The 15,435-nt window shown below is 57.7% G+C and overlaps 6 protein-coding genes across 6 annotated transcripts; 5 read left to right on the top strand and 1 right to left on the bottom strand.

Annotated features, from left to right (window-relative positions):
- Positions 1-1,759: 1,759 nt before the first annotated feature.
- On the top strand, positions 1,760-3,617 carry CORC01_00489 (uncharacterized protein; the record flags this gene model as incomplete). Its single annotated transcript, XM_022612146.1, has 6 exons — positions 1,760-1,833; positions 2,470-2,692; positions 2,795-2,869; positions 2,973-3,037; positions 3,099-3,181; positions 3,433-3,617. The coding sequence occupies 6 exons, from the start codon at positions 1,760-1,762 to the stop codon at positions 3,615-3,617; spliced, it is 705 nt and encodes a 234-aa protein (XP_022481285.1).
- A 1,263-nt stretch (positions 3,618-4,880) lies between these two features.
- CORC01_00488 (uncharacterized protein) lies at positions 4,881-7,007 on the top strand (the record flags this gene model as incomplete). Its single annotated transcript, XM_022612145.1, has 2 exons — positions 4,881-5,377; positions 5,426-7,007. 2 exons carry the CDS (start codon positions 4,881-4,883, stop codon positions 7,005-7,007), a joined length of 2,079 nt encoding a protein of 692 aa, XP_022481284.1.
- A 139-nt stretch (positions 7,008-7,146) lies between these two features.
- CORC01_00487 (uncharacterized protein) lies at positions 7,147-7,437 on the top strand (the record flags this gene model as incomplete). Its single annotated transcript, XM_022612144.1, has 1 exon — positions 7,147-7,437. The coding sequence occupies one exon, from the start codon at positions 7,147-7,149 to the stop codon at positions 7,435-7,437; it is 291 nt and encodes a 96-aa protein (XP_022481283.1).
- A 1,375-nt stretch (positions 7,438-8,812) lies between these two features.
- On the top strand, positions 8,813-10,528 carry CORC01_00486 (tannase and feruloyl esterase; the record flags this gene model as incomplete). Its single annotated transcript, XM_022612143.1, has 1 exon — positions 8,813-10,528. One exon carries the CDS (start codon positions 8,813-8,815, stop codon positions 10,526-10,528), a length of 1,716 nt encoding a protein of 571 aa, XP_022481282.1.
- A 125-nt stretch (positions 10,529-10,653) lies between these two features.
- On the bottom strand, positions 10,654-12,480 carry CORC01_00485 (glycosyl hydrolase family 47; the record flags this gene model as incomplete). The annotated part of the gene is made up of 1 exon (XM_022612142.1): positions 10,654-12,480. One exon carries the CDS (start codon positions 12,478-12,480, stop codon positions 10,654-10,656), a length of 1,827 nt encoding a protein of 608 aa, XP_022481281.1.
- Positions 12,481-13,942: 1,462 nt separating this feature from the next.
- CORC01_00484 (uncharacterized protein) lies at positions 13,943-15,030 on the top strand (the record flags this gene model as incomplete). Its single annotated transcript, XM_022612141.1, has 3 exons — positions 13,943-14,277; positions 14,486-14,643; positions 14,696-15,030. The coding sequence occupies 3 exons, from the start codon at positions 13,943-13,945 to the stop codon at positions 15,028-15,030; spliced, it is 828 nt and encodes a 275-aa protein (XP_022481280.1).
- Positions 15,031-15,435: the final 405 nt, after the last annotated feature.

Here is a 15,435-nt window from a genome sequence, read left to right as displayed (position 1 = left end):
GTTCCTGTTCCTGCCTGCCCAAGCTTCAAGTTCGTTGTGCCCCGTTTCTTGTTCCTGCCTGCTCCAGACCTTCTTCAACAATCGCGGGCGGGAGGGCATGGGTGAGGGTACATGATGAAGGAAGCAAGGGGGCAAGGCAGGACCGGAAAGGACAATTAACTACAACAAATGGCGTGCCGTAAGATGGATACCTTACCGTGGCACCTTGGCCAAAGTAGGTATTCCAAGGTAACAGACACGGGTGAGGCGACACCACGGCACGAAGAAGATGCACTTGCTTAGCCGGTGACATTACTCCGTACTCGGCCACACGAATTGAATCAACATGCTTCCCGTGCCTTATGTTTTTGATAATGCAACCTTGACATGACACAGACAGAGCACTTGGTACCTGGTGAGTTAAGTTGGTCTGTTGTGTGCCTTGCTTAGGCGAAACGGAAGCGACGGAAAAAAGGGAAAAGGGAGATGCAACAAGCTCTGATCGGCCGGGGCTGAGAACTGGCACATGCCTGGTTGTTGCCTCCGGCGCGCCGTGCTGTCCCGGTCTCCCGTCGAGAAACCCATCCGCCTTGGTCCGTGTCGTCATTGGCGGCTCGTCTACCTGGGAAACAGGCTCCGCTCTTTCACTACACTCGTTACCCGACCGAGTGGCATGCTTGTCGTCCGGACACTTGACGAGACATATAGCGACACACTTATAGACTCGATTGAGTGTTGTCGATGGGATATCTAAGGTTACCTCAATGGTGCCTGGGCATATCTGCCAAGTAACCTTCCAGTTGGTTGAAGACGGAACGGCGGCGCCTCGATTGCGGGGTGGTTTCTCGCGGCGGCGATGGGCAGCGCACAGGCCTCATCTGCCTTTCCCCTCCCGGCCATGACTTTTAATAGAAAGGAAGGCCCCTGGGCTCCGGGACGACGTTGACAGGGCCAGGGACAGGCACGGGAGAAGGAAGACTCGAGGTCACAGACGCCGACACCTGGTCCCCACTTTGAGGTGCCTGGGCTAACGCGGCGCTAGCGATGGCTGTTAAACAATGGGAAGCTGCTGACCTCGCAAAGAGAAAAAAAGAAAAAGCGGCCAGTGAGGGCGCACCCAACCCCTCGCATGATGCCGCAGAAAGGGAAAAAAAAGAAGAGGGGCGTGACGATGGAGGGGGAGGGGGAGGGGGAGGGGCACAGTCCGTGTACCTTATTCACCCACTGACAGTCAAGGAGGGTACATGCGACACTTGGTCCCGTCCGAAAGGGACTTGCGACTTGCGGCTTGCGGCTTGCGACTTGTGACTGGCGACAGACAGCTCAGGTAAGCGCAGTCGTTGGAAGGCGCCTCTTGCCTCTTCCTCCTGCCTGCCTCCAGCCTGCCTCCTACCTGCCTCCTCCTGCCTGCCTCCTGCGTTGACTAGGTACCTGCACCGACCACTGGTTTTTTTTTAATCCCGCGAGGAAAGAAGGCAGTGGGCCGGCGGCAGACCAGGCACCATCTCCCAACGTGCGGCGTGCCTTTTTCAGAAACATCGTGTTGGCCCCGTCCTCGTGCATCAGCTAAGGCACCCGTAGGCGGGACTCGGTAGTAGGTACCTTAAGGCAGGTCGGGTAAACCGTAAAGTGCCTCAGGTACAGCGAGTGGCTGCCCCAGGTAGAACACGCCCCGTTTCGTTCCTGGCTGTTTTTGTCTTCTTGATCTGACGGAGCAAGGTACGCACACCACGAGCACACCTTTGGTGAGGTGGAAGACACGGATGAGCATCGAGGCTGCATGTCATTGCCAGAGTCATCCTTCCCTGTCCTGCCCGTGCCGTCCGTACCTGACCCAGACCTGGCCGACCTTAGGTAATGACTGACTTGACCTTGCCCCGTGGTCTGCGGCCTGCCCTAGCCTTGCTGTCTACGTACCTTAGTAAGTTTCCTGTCGTCAGCCCGCGCAGAGTTCGGGCTGTGTCTTGTCGCATCGCCGGGTCTTGGCTTCCATCCTTGGCTTACCTTACCTTATCGTTATCGCCGCCCCTCCGTCGCCGCCCGTGTCCCCCTCACTGATCCTCCTCACGTCCACCTCCCCGTCCACCTCCGGCCCAGGTGGAAGCAACACAGGCACAGACACCCGACTCGACCTCTCTACCTGAGGGACCCTTGTCTACTTCCGTTGCCTTATGTTGATTGCTTTCTCAACCAATCCATCGAATCATCACTGGCCAAACCACAGAAGAGTAGAAAGAAAGAAAAAAAAATACCTCTGCCAACACGGCGCCGAGCCGAGCCCCAAACCCGACCACCGGCACGCGCACGCTCAACAACACCATCTTGGACTCTTCTTACACGGATATCCATGTTATATCGCCAAGTGACACCTTCAGCTTCCGTCACCAACCTCCCACCGCTCGTTGTCGCCTCCACATTTTGAGAGACCAGCATAGCAGCACCGCGTGCTTTCTATACTAGACGATACTATACTGCACTACAGCACCATAGCGGTGCCTCGGAGGCCAAGCATCCACCACCCGCCCATCGTGGCACCGAATGCATCCTGCCGGTTATCCCTTTTGCGTCCGTATCCGTCCAACTCTGTCCCCGCCTACTCTACCGCCTACCCCTGCGTAGGGTAGCAGCACAGCGCATCGACAAGGAAAAGGCCGCGAAAGCCACAGGTCCATCCAGCTCGGGCAGAGCAAGGTTCTCGACGGTAACCTACTGTGTAAGTACGGATAGTCCACAGGACGGGAACCCACTGCCTCGCGCATCAACCACCGTCCCTTGGCCGCCGTCCTTTTTGACTTTGACCTCGTCAACCTCGCAGGCTCGCACCACGCACCCGTCAAACACCCCCAACCTGGCCGCCAATCCCCTGCGGTGCCTCGACCTTTCATCCTTTGTTCCTGGCAAACCCTCGAGCTCACGGACAATCTTCCAAGACCACACTTGCAGAGTGCAGTCGACCAATTCCAGCTATAATCGGTACCTTACCTCTGGCCCAGTCTGGCACTGGCCGCGCCGTCACAGCAACTCCGCCAACCAACCACCCCGTTGCGCCCGTGTGCCCGTGTGCGCCCCTTTGCCTGGGGCCTGGTTCTGGAGTCACATCCTTCTCCTCCCATTCGCAGATGCCTCGTCGCTTCTCGTCCCCCGCTAGCCTACACCTCGCTCGACGCTGTCCTCGCTCAACGCTATCCTCCGTTTTCCACGGGTCCGTCAGGCCGACGGGGGAACCATCGACTCCCATTGCCTACAAGGCCTTTCCCACCCGCAGACGGATGAGCTGCCCCATTTCCCACCGTTCCGGCCACTCTCGCCTCTCTTCCGTCGTCATTCCGTCCTAGGTAGTCCTCGACCCCCAACCGCCCGGCTGACTGGCATCTCACCATCAAGCCATCTGACTTTCATGTACCCCTTGTACCTCCCGCCAATCGACTCCACCCATACCACTACCGCCGTCAGGTCCTAGTCCTGACCCTGACCCTGGCGTCCGGCCCTGGCCCTGGACCTGGCCTGCCCTTGTGTCCACCACCACCAACTCTTCCTCGTGCACGGGTATCCGTACATACCGCCAGCTCTTCCGTTCGCTGTGTGTGCTCGTCGACGGCCATCATCAACTACTTACGAATCCTCCCTCGCCTACATAGCGAAGCGTCGCATTTCCCAGGTTTCCTTTTCCTCCCTCTCTCTTTCTGCCTTTGTCTCCGTGCCTCTCTACCAACTCTCCATAGGATCTCGACATGTACACCATTTTCACAACATCTACTCATCAATGACCGTCGCAGCTACTACCTTTTCTGCCCGTAACCCACTCAAAGACTCAGGAACACGGCCTGCCCTACGCCGCTCGGTACTTGGCTGATATTCGGTCCATACTGCAAGTCGGCAACCTACAAAAATTGTCGACCAAAACGCAAGGCACCCAGCTCGGAAACCCGTCAACTCGGATCTTGATTGGCATTGGGCCGGACTACATTGGCTCTGCGATAGCCCACAGACGCTCCCACCCAAATTCGCCGACGAGGTGCGCCGGATCCCCCCAAAGACGACACACACACACCTCCAAGAGGAGGCTGGTTGGTTGGCTCCTCCAACCCATCTTAGACAAACTCTGCCCAGCTCTTGACACTACCTGTCGCTAGACTCGAACGAACGCAAGCAGGCGTAAAGCCGGAGGCAGGGGGAAGAAAAGTCAGCGAGGAACCACTGAGGACCACTTTACTGCAGCCAGCAGGGTCAGATCAGGGCACGTCTTCCATCATCGACCATTCATCGCCACACTCCCCTGGCAGGTCCTTTTCTAGAGCCGCCTGCCCCTCGCCCTACCAACTTGTCTCTCTTCTCTTCGTCCTCCACCCTGCTCCGTACTCAACCGCGCTACCGCTACCAAACCGGCCTTGCACCTTGTTCCAGCAGACCACCCCACTCCCTCACCAGGCCCGGGATAGATCATCTACGTCGGTCGCACTTCCATCGGCGCTCTTCGATTCTCACCTCTCTCTACAAACCTGGCCCACGGCACCTTTGTCGCCCTTCAAAGCCCGTTGCTGCCGCCGCCGCCACCACCACCACCACCACGCATACTCGGAAAGGAAGACACCCAAGAGTTCCAACCTCGACACAACGTCTCGGATGAGTTGATACAGACTCGGGATATTTTTTTCTTCTTTCTTCTTCCCTTTACCCCCTATCATTCCCGCCCTTCCCCCGCCCTCCCTCTACCCGCTCTCCTCCTGGTTCCATCATTCTCAAATACCACCTCTCGCAACCCGTCCTCCCCACATCGGTGTGCTTTGTGCTCGACTTGGCCTTGCGAGCCTACGTCTGCACCATATATTGACAGCCAGCGGAATTTCAACAGGCTGTCCTTTGCAACGCCCGCTTATCCCGAATCATAGCACAGTCGGAAGATGGCCGCTGCGTTTAGACCAGTAAACTCACCGCTGCCTGGTGCCGACGTTAAGATGGACGACAAGATGACGACGTCACCAACAACGCCGAAACCAAACACCGCGGTGCTTCCGCGGACACCACAGCCCTTGGCCGAAGACGTGAAGACGCCTACGAAAGCGACCTTCAGCAGTGGCAACGGCACTATCGGTTTGGCATCCCAGAAGCCACTGCCGAGCTCTCCATTTCCCCAGGCCGTTCAGGTTCCCGAGAGTGCCGAGAAGGTCAAGACCCCGACAAGAGCGAACTCGCAACATTCTAGGAGATCGAGGGACTCGGAAGATGTGGACATGGACGACTCTGACGGCGACGGTGACGATGGATCTGACGATGATAGTGTAAATGCCGACGGTACCAGATCAAACAAGAAGAAGAAATCACAGCGCTTCTACTGCACCGATTATCCGCCATGCAACTTGAGCTTTACTCGAAGCGAGCATCTAGCCAGGCACATTCGGTAGGTCCTTTGACGTCCCCACAGTCGAGTATTTGCTAACTGTCCCAGGAAACACACCGGCGAAAGACCTTTTCAGTGTCATTGTTCGCGCCGTTTCTCCCGTCTCGATAACCTGCGACAACACGCACAGACGGTGCACGTCAATGAGGACATCCCCATAGATTCCTTAGCTGCGACGGGTGCTAGATTCCAGAGGCAGATGCGCACCGAGCGTGTGCGTCAGCAGGGTGGCAGGGCCCGCGCTTCAACGGCTGGCAGCGCGCCTGCTCCTGTTAGAGGTCACTCCAAGTCGTTGTCAACTAGCAGCATCGCTAGTGTCGGCTCCATCGGCTCTGCTTTTGGACCTCGCGATGATATTCGACGACGCCCTCCGCCCCTCGTCATGGCGACCGACCCCCGTTCGCGCCTATCACTCGAATCGTACAGAAGCGCTGGAGACGGACCTTACGGCTATCGCCCTGTCTCCCCGACTGACTACAGCACGCCGACGTCAGCGACGTTCTCCACTGGTCAGAGTAGTCCGCGCTGGGGATCGGGAATCGCTTCTCCCACCACCACGCACTCCCGATCCCACAGCATGTACTCTTCGGGCTCGAGGACTCCCGGTCGGCGACTCAGCGTGCCGTCCGGAGTCAACCCGTTCCAGTCACCACACGGCGCACCTGTCAATAGAATCGTGTACGGCAACGGGCCGGCCAACACCTCCAATATGGGTGCTTTCTCCCCCACCCCAAGCAGTCATCTGGCATCGCCGACAACGCCGACATCTGGATGGTCCGGCAGACGGGACTCGAACTCGTCTGCAGCAGACGAAGCCTGGCGCAGGCGGACTTGGCACCCTGATACGAGGACCTTCAGTACCAACACCAGCCACCTGAGCAACGTACTAACGCCCGGTCAAATTCAACCGAACCCCGCACCGCCCATCGCCAATGCTCCCAACCCACAACAGACGCTTCGATTGCCTGGCATTGAATCCTTTGATCCTCTGCCGTCAAGACAGCTGTCTCCTCCCAGACGGATTCCGTCACCGATGATGGTTGACGCTGAGAGTGCCCACCGTCGCCCCATGCTGCCTGGTACCGACGCTGTGGCCGAGGAACGACGGAATGTTGCCCAGTGGGACATGAGTTTGCACCGCGGCCTGACAAGACTGGACATTGCCTCGAACACAACACCGCCTCGCGACAGCGCTGGTGCGTGGGCAAAGGAGGTGAACCAGGCCGTGCAGGCGCAAGCGGAGCAAGTCCGCTTAAACCCGCCGATTGTGAGGTTCGAGGTTGACCCGCCGTCTTATGCCAACTCGGGTGCTTTCACTCGCAATCACCAGCACACAATGTCAGCGCCCTCCTTTGCACACCGAGATACCAAACGCCACGGATGGTATCACGGGCCGGTCGGTAGCAACGTTCACGGGCCTCGCCCGGAAGCGCCAAGCCAGGACCCTCGCGGACCCCACGTCAACCGGATGGTCCATCCCAACATGGGTCATTTTGCCGGATTTCCTGGGCGGCAGCCTGAGCCACAGCAAGCCCAGCAGCAACAACCTGGCAATCCTGACCCCCTGAGACGGCTGGAAGCGCTGGTGGCTGTTGCTACGAGTGAGGGAACCACCGCCACCGCTTACTGAGGATCTGTCGGTTCTCGTTACGCGTTGTCACAATCTACCCCCAATGTGCCTTATGGCGATGGTACACATACACAGCATGACTGATGAATTTCCTTTTTCCTTATCTGGAAAACATGTCGGCAGGGTTACTACTCTCTGCATGACATACAGTCACTTTCCCATCATGATATCCCGTTTCTTTCTGGTTGGTGGGCAATTGCATTTTTTTTTCCTATGGTTGGCGTTGATACATAGCGTTGATTTTGATCTCGTGTGCGTCCGGGTGTCACCACCCTCATCTCAGCTCATCTGGATCTTGGTCTTTTGCACTTCGCTTTTCGTCTCATCTTTGATATCCTCCTTGATCATTTACGATTTTCTTTTTCAATTTGCCACCAGGTTTGCCATTGAAAGGTTCCGCGGGTATTGTCGACAGCGATTTCGCAAGTAGAATTTCCTATCTCGGTTTTTGATTCCCTGTTACGCTTGCTCACGATCAATGAGATACCCACTCATTCCGGGATGGTGGATTCTATGGTGGATAGTAATGGACCGTTCTCTCGGCGGTTGAGGCGGACGAGCAATGGCTTGTGCTTATCTCGACATGCCAAGGATGGGAGGGAGAGGTTGGCGGTTATGTGGACGAGATACCCGAGCTTGGTAACGACCGGCTGCTCTGTGATTTACGGGAGGCCGGGAGGATGCTCACAAAGTTGGAAGCGATGGCTTCAAGGCCATCACCCAAGGGTCGGGCGGCATACCTCTTGTCTGTCGGCGTACAACCGGAAGGAATAACGACGTACATGCTCTCAATGATTATCTTATCTGTACCTTGACAGTGCCCTCTCGCTGACTGCTGTGACTTGACAGATCTGTGATGCGAATTTGCTTGTGACGAGGGGAAGTATACTCAAGTCGGCCAGCCTTGCATGCACGATGATGTATTTGTGGTCAGCGGTGCTACATCTGATTTTCAGACACGAGCCAATGAAGCAGGTTCAGTGACGACAATCAAGAGATTGTGTGATTGGGACTGAAGACGCCCGGGGGGGGGAGGATGATTTGCACCGGTTCGCACTAAGCGCTGTGGGGAATGCCGATCCTTTCTGCCGTGTTCTTCAGCCGTTGAAGGTGGATCCGACGTGCCCGAACCCAGCCGGGGGGTGTTTGTTTAAGCTATCCCCGCGCGGGTCAGGTGTTTTCGGACTACTTTATTTTGGCTCTCGGGATTAAAACTGCTCCGGGAATCCGACGTAAAGACTGTTGAACTAGAGGTGTCTGATATTTGCCGTGTTTTGTGTGTGTGTTCTCACTCAGAGGTACCTACTTGCCTGAGTAAGGTAAGTATAAGACAGGTCGCTGGAAGTTGGAGGATAGTTGGAGTACTTGGTTCGAGGGTCGCCGGTGTTTCCTGATCTGGTTCAGGGAGCTTTCTCGCTTTGGACCCGACCGTCTGATTGTTGTTTCGACATGGAGGGGGGGTGTTGCTTGGTGCGGGAGACGGACGGGGCGGAGTTGGTTTTTTTTTGATGCAAGCCGGCCACAAGGCGGGGGAAGGAGGGGGCAAGGGCGGGGAGGATGGAGACTCTGAACCTGGAAAATGGACTCGAGATAGGGATCCCCAACAATACAAGAGACGAACGGGACCGAGGAAGCCGGGGAGGGTTGGGGGGGGTTTATTTATTATCGGTGGGTGGCCCGGCCAGCCATGTTCCGGTACTGTTGGTGTAGGAAACGAACTTACACGGAGACCAACCAGCCTTCACCATTGCTCCATCTACCCTCATCATCAAACACACAGCACTGACACATCTCCATCGTAAGAAATGGTTCCCAAACACGTCCCGGCGCCCCCGGGACTCCTCTTCGGGACGGCGTTGCTCGCCATGGCCGGACTCGCGACGTCCACCGCCGACACCGCGTCCGTGAAATGCCAGCCAGGTACGTTCCACTTGCCCGACATCCCCGGCGTGGAACACGTCCGAACCACAGCGGCCGTCGTCCGCAACTACACCGGCTTCCCCAACAGACAGCACGAGCCCGCCCTCTCCGCACCGGCGGCCTCGTCCAGCGGGATCGCGCCCTTTTGCAACGTGACGGTATCGTACACGCACCCGGGCCAGGGCGACCTCGTCAACGTGCACGTCTGGCTGCCACTCGAGACGCGAGACTGGAACGGGCGGTTCATGGGGCTGGGCGGCGGCGGGTTCGTGGTCGGGGAGGTGGATGGCGATGCGCCGTCTGCTGCGGTGCAGGAGGGTTACGTGGCTGCCGCGACGGACGGGGGACACCTCGCGGCACAAGAGCCCTACGTGTGGGCGTTGAAGAGCACGGGGAACCTCGACTGGCCGCTGTTGGTGAATTTCGGGTACAGGAGTTTGCATGAGCTTGCTGTTGTTGGGAAGAGCGTGGCGCGAGAGTATTACGGACGGGCGGCGACGTATGCGTATTGGAAGGGGTGTTCGACGGGGGGCAGGCAGGGGTTGACTGTTGCGCAGAGGTATCCGGGGGACTTTGACGGGGTGCTGAGTATGTGTCCCGCTGTGGAGTTTCCTGCCATGGTGGTGGCGATATATTTCCCGCAGTTGGTTATGCGGTGGAGGGGGTATTGGCCCAGCGAGTGTGAGCTGAGGACGATTGTGGCGGCTGGGGTTGAGCGTTGTGATTTGACGGATGGGAAGAAGGATGGGATCATTGGGAGGTTGGGGGAGTGCGGGTTTGATGTGAGGACGGCGGAGGGGAGGGCGTTTAGGTGTGATGACGAGGAGGCAGGGAGGACGGAGGGGAGGGTGTCGAAGGAGGCGGTTGAGGTTGTCGAGGAGGTTGTTGGGGGGATTCTGGATGAGGAAGGGAGGGCCATGTTCCCCTCGTATGTCCCAGGGACGCAGTTTGCCGGGTTCCTTGCGATGATGAATAGTGTTTGCGAGGACGAGAAGGACCGAACGCGGTGCAAGGGCGTGCCTTTCCCCGTGTCGGACGCATGGATCCGGCTCTTTGTCGAAAAGGATGCGCAGTTTGAGCCGGAGTCGATGTCGCGGGCGGCGTACCGGGACGTCTTCCGGCGGAGCGTGGAGGAGTTTGACTCCGTCATTGGGACGCCCGTGCCGGATCTGCGGCGGTTCCGGGAACGGGGGGGCAAGGTGCTCATGTGGCACGGCATGGCGGACCAGGCCGTCCCCGTCAACGTCGGACGGGCGCTGTACGAGAAGGCCAGGGGGGTCGAGGCGGCGCGCGGGGTGGAGTTGGAGACGTATTGGCGGTATTTTGAGGTGCCGGGGGTGAATCACTGCGTTTCGATGGAGGGGGCGCCGTTCCCGTGGGATGCGTTTGCGAGGTTGAGGGCGTGGGTTGAGGACGGGGTTGTGCCGGACGAGTTGGAGGCCAGGGGGATTAGGAAGGGTGAGGGTGGCGGGTTCGAGATTGACGACGAGGTGAGGAGGATTTGTCTTTATCCTCTGGAGGGGGTGTGGGATGGCAAGAGGTGGACTTGTTTGAAGCCTGGGGAGAAGATTGGGACGGTGGGTGAGAAGGAGGAGCTTTGAGGTTTTGTGGCATGCTTTGATGCGAGTCCTTGAGTCTTGGGCATCTTGGAAAGCAGATCGCCGTTTATACTTGAGCGAAAAACTCATACATGATCTATATATACAATTCAAACATCTACAACACCTCACTTCCACCGCTTGAAAGGATGCGCCTCGGTATTGAACACAAACTCATCCAGACTCACCAGCCCAGGCTCGCTAAAGATGAGGTAGAAGTACTTCAACGTCTCCCCCATCCAAAACGATTCCATCGAGTCCGACTGCGGCGGCCGCTGGCCCTTGTCTATCGTCACGTCCCACACCGCCGTGTTGGCGAGCTCGGTGCTTGTCGCCTCGTCAATGGCCGTAAACATGTCCCACGCAGACTCCAACAAGCTCGCGTCGGCGGTGGTGCGGTACATGACAAAGACGCTCTCAATGGCTTCCGGGCGGAGGATGTAGCGGCGGTCCGGGACGGAGGCGAAGCCCGGCGGAAGGCGGTCCTTTTTGATGATTTCGTCTGCCGAGAGGTCTTTGTCGTCGTTGTTGTTCTTGTCTGCGCGCTCGACGACGTGTTTTTTGTAGACGGCTTCGTCCCATTTGCATTCGTCTTTGGAGGAGCAGGGGACAATGTAGAACGTCTCTGGCATGATGCCGTGGGGAAAGGATTGGTAGGTATATATGCACCCGTCGACGAGCTTCCGAGCGAGAGACACCTCGAGAGGGTGGTTGAAGAGTTTGCCGCCGAGGGCGAGGAGGCCGCCCATGAAGCAGACGAGGTGCTGGCCCTGCGGCTCGAGTTCGATGGTGCGGACGCCGTTGGATCCGCGGGCGTGCGCTTGGCCCGCGATCAAAATGTCCTCGTTGCCCGGCGTCATGGGCCGGAAGAGGTTGTGCTCCACGGCCGGCTGGACGGCGGCCTCGTACATGGTCTTGTACATGCCGCTGCGCCCGCCTACGAGGGCGGCCATTTTGGGGAGGTACTCGTAGAGCGAGTCCGCCATGGCGCCGAGGGTGAAATCGTCGCCCTGGTCAAAGACCTCGTCGCGCGGGTTCACGACGAGCGGCCAGAGGCCGGGGATGTTTGTCCGGTTCTGCTGCCGGGCGAAAATCTCCATGATGCGCTGCGTGGCGTCCCACCACTTTGGATCCCCCGTGAGGACCGAGAGGCGCGTGAATTCCATGGACAGGCTGCCAATCTCGGCCACCAGCGCGCCGTTGCCGACGTCCTGGGCGTCGCCGCGGGCCGCGTCGCCGACCTTCCAGCGGGTGATGGGCATGCGGTTGGGCGTGTCAAAGGCCTTGTAGAGCATCTCGCCGACCTCGGCTGCTTTCCGGAGGAGGCGGACGTCGCCGGAGAGGTCGTAGGCCGAGAGGAAGCCGCCGAGGTAGCGGATCGTCGTCTCAAAGACGTTGATGTCCTCGAGGTCGGTGTGGGAAAAGTCGACTGTGACGGCGGCGGCGACGGCCTCGGCAAAGTCGGCGCGCATGTCCATGATCCAGAGGGTGTCGAGGGAGTCGACGAGGGTCGCGGCCCAGCCGCCAAAGGTGTTGCGCCGGCCGCCGGATACGGGGGTGAGCTCGTCCGCGAGCCAGGCGTGTTTTCGGTACGAGGACCAGGCTTTTTGAAAGGTCCTTTTGACGGTTTGCCGGCGCTCTTCGCGGACGCGGCACTGGGTGCTGGTTTCGGGCGGGAAATGGGCCTGGACCGGGGGGAAGCGGACCGAGGGGGCGGTGGGGAGCTGACGGAGGGGTTCCGGGGCCGGGTTGTGGACTTTGACTGTCCTCCAAAAGTACGTTTTGTCCTGTTCCGTCATCCATTCTATCGGCTTTGGTAGGAGGGTTGATGAGGATGAGGATGTTGGGAACGTGGGGAGGCCGCTGTCGTTCTGCCAGAGAAGGAGGAGGAAGAGGAGGGACACGGGGAGGCCTAGGAGGACGATGCCTGGCATTTTCCGCCTGGCCAGGAGCATGATCTTTTTTTTCCTATCTTCTTCTGGGAATTTCCTCTGAGATTTCTCGCTCCGGTCTGGATACACATGTGTCAAACGTGATAGTGGTCGCGGACAATGAGAGACGGAACACGCGAGAAGAGAAGAACGAGCCGAGACTGTTGCGCGTTATTGGATGCGGCCCGGCCGGATTTCTGTCCTTATCAACTCTTCCGCGAGTTGTTGGGGGCGGTCTCAGGGGTTGCGGGCTTGTTTGCTCGTCTATCTCTGTCTTTATTTTTGGTGCCCTGCTGGCTGTGCCGCCCGAGCAGAGGATGAAGAAGAAGAGGGGCGGGAGGTCGGGCGCTTGGAGATTTAGGATGTACGGGCGGCGGTGCGGCACATCGCCTGCCCCTGACATTCATTAAACTTTCAACGTGTATATGACGGTTGGTTGACGCACCAAACTGAATCCTTGTCAGTCACAGCTTGGCGGCAGATCGCAACCGGTTTGACGCGACGGAAGATGGTCTGAGGGGTGAAGCAGGCCTGTCCACGATCGAGGCTGCGCGATAACCCTTTGGGAGTTCGGCTGTATGCCTGCCTCTATCGGCTCATTGCAATGTCGACTTTGTCTGTTGGTTCAGGTATCATGGGTAGCTCGGTCGTGGGAGGGGTTCCCTTGCTTCAACTCCGGCTTTGCAGCCAGAAGTCGAGATTCCAGGCCAGGTTGGATGAATGATTCATCTACCTATCTCGGTGTTGGTTCAGGAGGTACTGTACCCGGCCCTCACGGCGTTAAAATTCTCAACGGGCCACGATAAAAGGTTGAACGGCGGCCAGTTCAGGGGCCCTGCGACTACTATATAAGGCGTGCTCAAAGCCCCCCCCCCCCCAATCTAATTTCACTCAATATGCAGCTAAACGCCGGGCAAAGCTATCCAAGTGGTCGTTCCGTCCCGTCGGGACGGACAGCCTGCTTGCAAGCGTGTGCTATTGGTCGTGTTTCTTACTAGCTTCATTATAACGACATGGGTTTGTCTTGGCTGTCCTATCACCGCAGACGAGACTGTCAACCTGAAATCCTGAACCGACTGACAGTTTGAAGACTTGAAGAGGTACTGTGTCCGCAGGTGGCAAAGAGACAGAGCGACAGGGGCTCGTATGCTTCCGAGCTTTAGAAATGTTTGAGGGTTTCCCAGATTCTGTTGCGAGAGGCTGAAAAGGATTGGGCATGCCGCGGAGTTGTGGTTTGATGTGGGTGATTGAAGGCGGCGGCGCAGCCCGTGGCCTAGAGTTGCGGCGGGAGTTGTTGGCAACCATGAAAGGCTTGATAACTCGCTAGTGCCTCGCCGCAACCCGCCTGTTACAGGTTTGGCTTGCCTTCCTTTGAAGACTTCCTCATTTGTGCCTTGTGTTCTGGGAACATTAACTCCCTCAAGCCCTCAAGTTCAGTCCGGAACCTGGCGTTCGGGGTTGGCAGAGCACCAGTAACAGCAACGACATGGCATCCCATCCGTTCCGGTTCCTCCTCTTCTTACTCACTGTCCTTCTCTCCGGGGCACGGGTGCGGGCCGTCTGCTACTACCCGGACGGCAGTATCGCCCCCAACGACACGCCATGCCAGGACCTCACGGCCGAGTCGACATGCTGTGGGCAGGGCTATGCGTGCCTGTCGAACAGCATGTGCCAGGCGACGGGCAAGGAGTTGTCCAAAGACGGGGCGACGGAGCTTGTGAGGGGCTCGTGCACCGACCGGTCGTGGCGGAGCTCGCGCTGTCCTCTGTTCTGCATCAACCCGGAGACGGACAACGTGGCGGGCGGAATCGGGGTCGCAAGGTGTGAGGGGACGGCGGAGGAGTTGTATTATTGTATCAATTCGGTCATGGATACGGTTAATTGCACGGCGAAGAGAAATGTTTTGTTCTTTCAAGGTGAGTCTCGTTTGCTGTCATCATTCCTCACTGCATCTTCTTCAACTCTACGCAATTCCATTGTGGGACACGATCCCTGCCCGATGGTCCAACCAACTAACTCATCAATGTAGAATCACCAACTGCAATCACAACGATCGGCGTGGCAGCGACCCCAACTCCATCGTCGTCGACAACATCCGAGTCAACGACATCTTCCTCGGCCGCGATTACACAGACTTCTGTCAGCCCTCCTACACCGCCAAACCCGAGCTCCGTAGCACTAAGCAGTGTAAGTCAAAGACCAGCAGGTAGCCCGGCAAGCAGTCCCGAAGCCAACCCAGGTATCGAGCCAGAGGCAACAGACGACCGGACAGTCATCATCGGCGCCGCCGTCGGGGCATCCGTGGGTGGTTTAGCGCTCGGCGTTCTGGCGGCCTGGCTGTTCATCTTGCTCCGTCGACGCAAGCGCCGTGCAAGAGAAGAGGGCGTGAACAACCAGGCACGGGGGCAAGATTCCACGCCCGGGCCGCCACCTGCTCGATACGTCAGTCCGCCCGTCTTTGATCAGATTTACGAAGCGCCCAACGAGTGGAAACCTCCGTTGGTATCGGATCACTTTGCTCCGCAAGAGCTGCCTGGATGCGAACCGGAACCTCGGAGGGGTCGAGTCATTTGATGCAGATGTCTTTGTTCAGTATTTTACCTTATGATAGCATGCAATGATACCACCCTGTGATTTTAGTCCATGAATGCCATCACGTCACGGAAGCCGGTCCATGTCTTGAGGGGTTGAATCCAAACCCAAAAGGGAGGATGGGATGAGTCTCTACGAAGCCATGCTTATGTACTTTTATAACAACATTTAATACGAATATAGAAAGATCCCTTGCCCAGAGGAAATCAATAGCTGAGTAGCAGAGAGCCTTGTTCCAGAACTTGGCCTGGACATTAGCCAGGTCGTCCTCCTCAAAATGAAGGTCCTCGACTTTCGCTTCATTCTTTCACTCAACTGCGGGAGTGGTTTGGCAAGATCTAGTGTCACAGCATCCGAATACGAGCGCGAAGTCGAGAGACTATGCCA

The sequence above is a fragment of the Colletotrichum orchidophilum genome (assembly GCF_001831195.1).
Source record: "Colletotrichum orchidophilum strain IMI 309357 chromosome Unknown Scaffold_3.1, whole genome shotgun sequence".
NCBI lineage: Eukaryota > Fungi > Ascomycota > Sordariomycetes > Glomerellales > Glomerellaceae > Colletotrichum > Colletotrichum orchidophilum.
The sequence above is the reverse complement of the archived record's forward strand: the minus strand, read 5'-3'. Positions and strand labels throughout refer to the sequence as shown.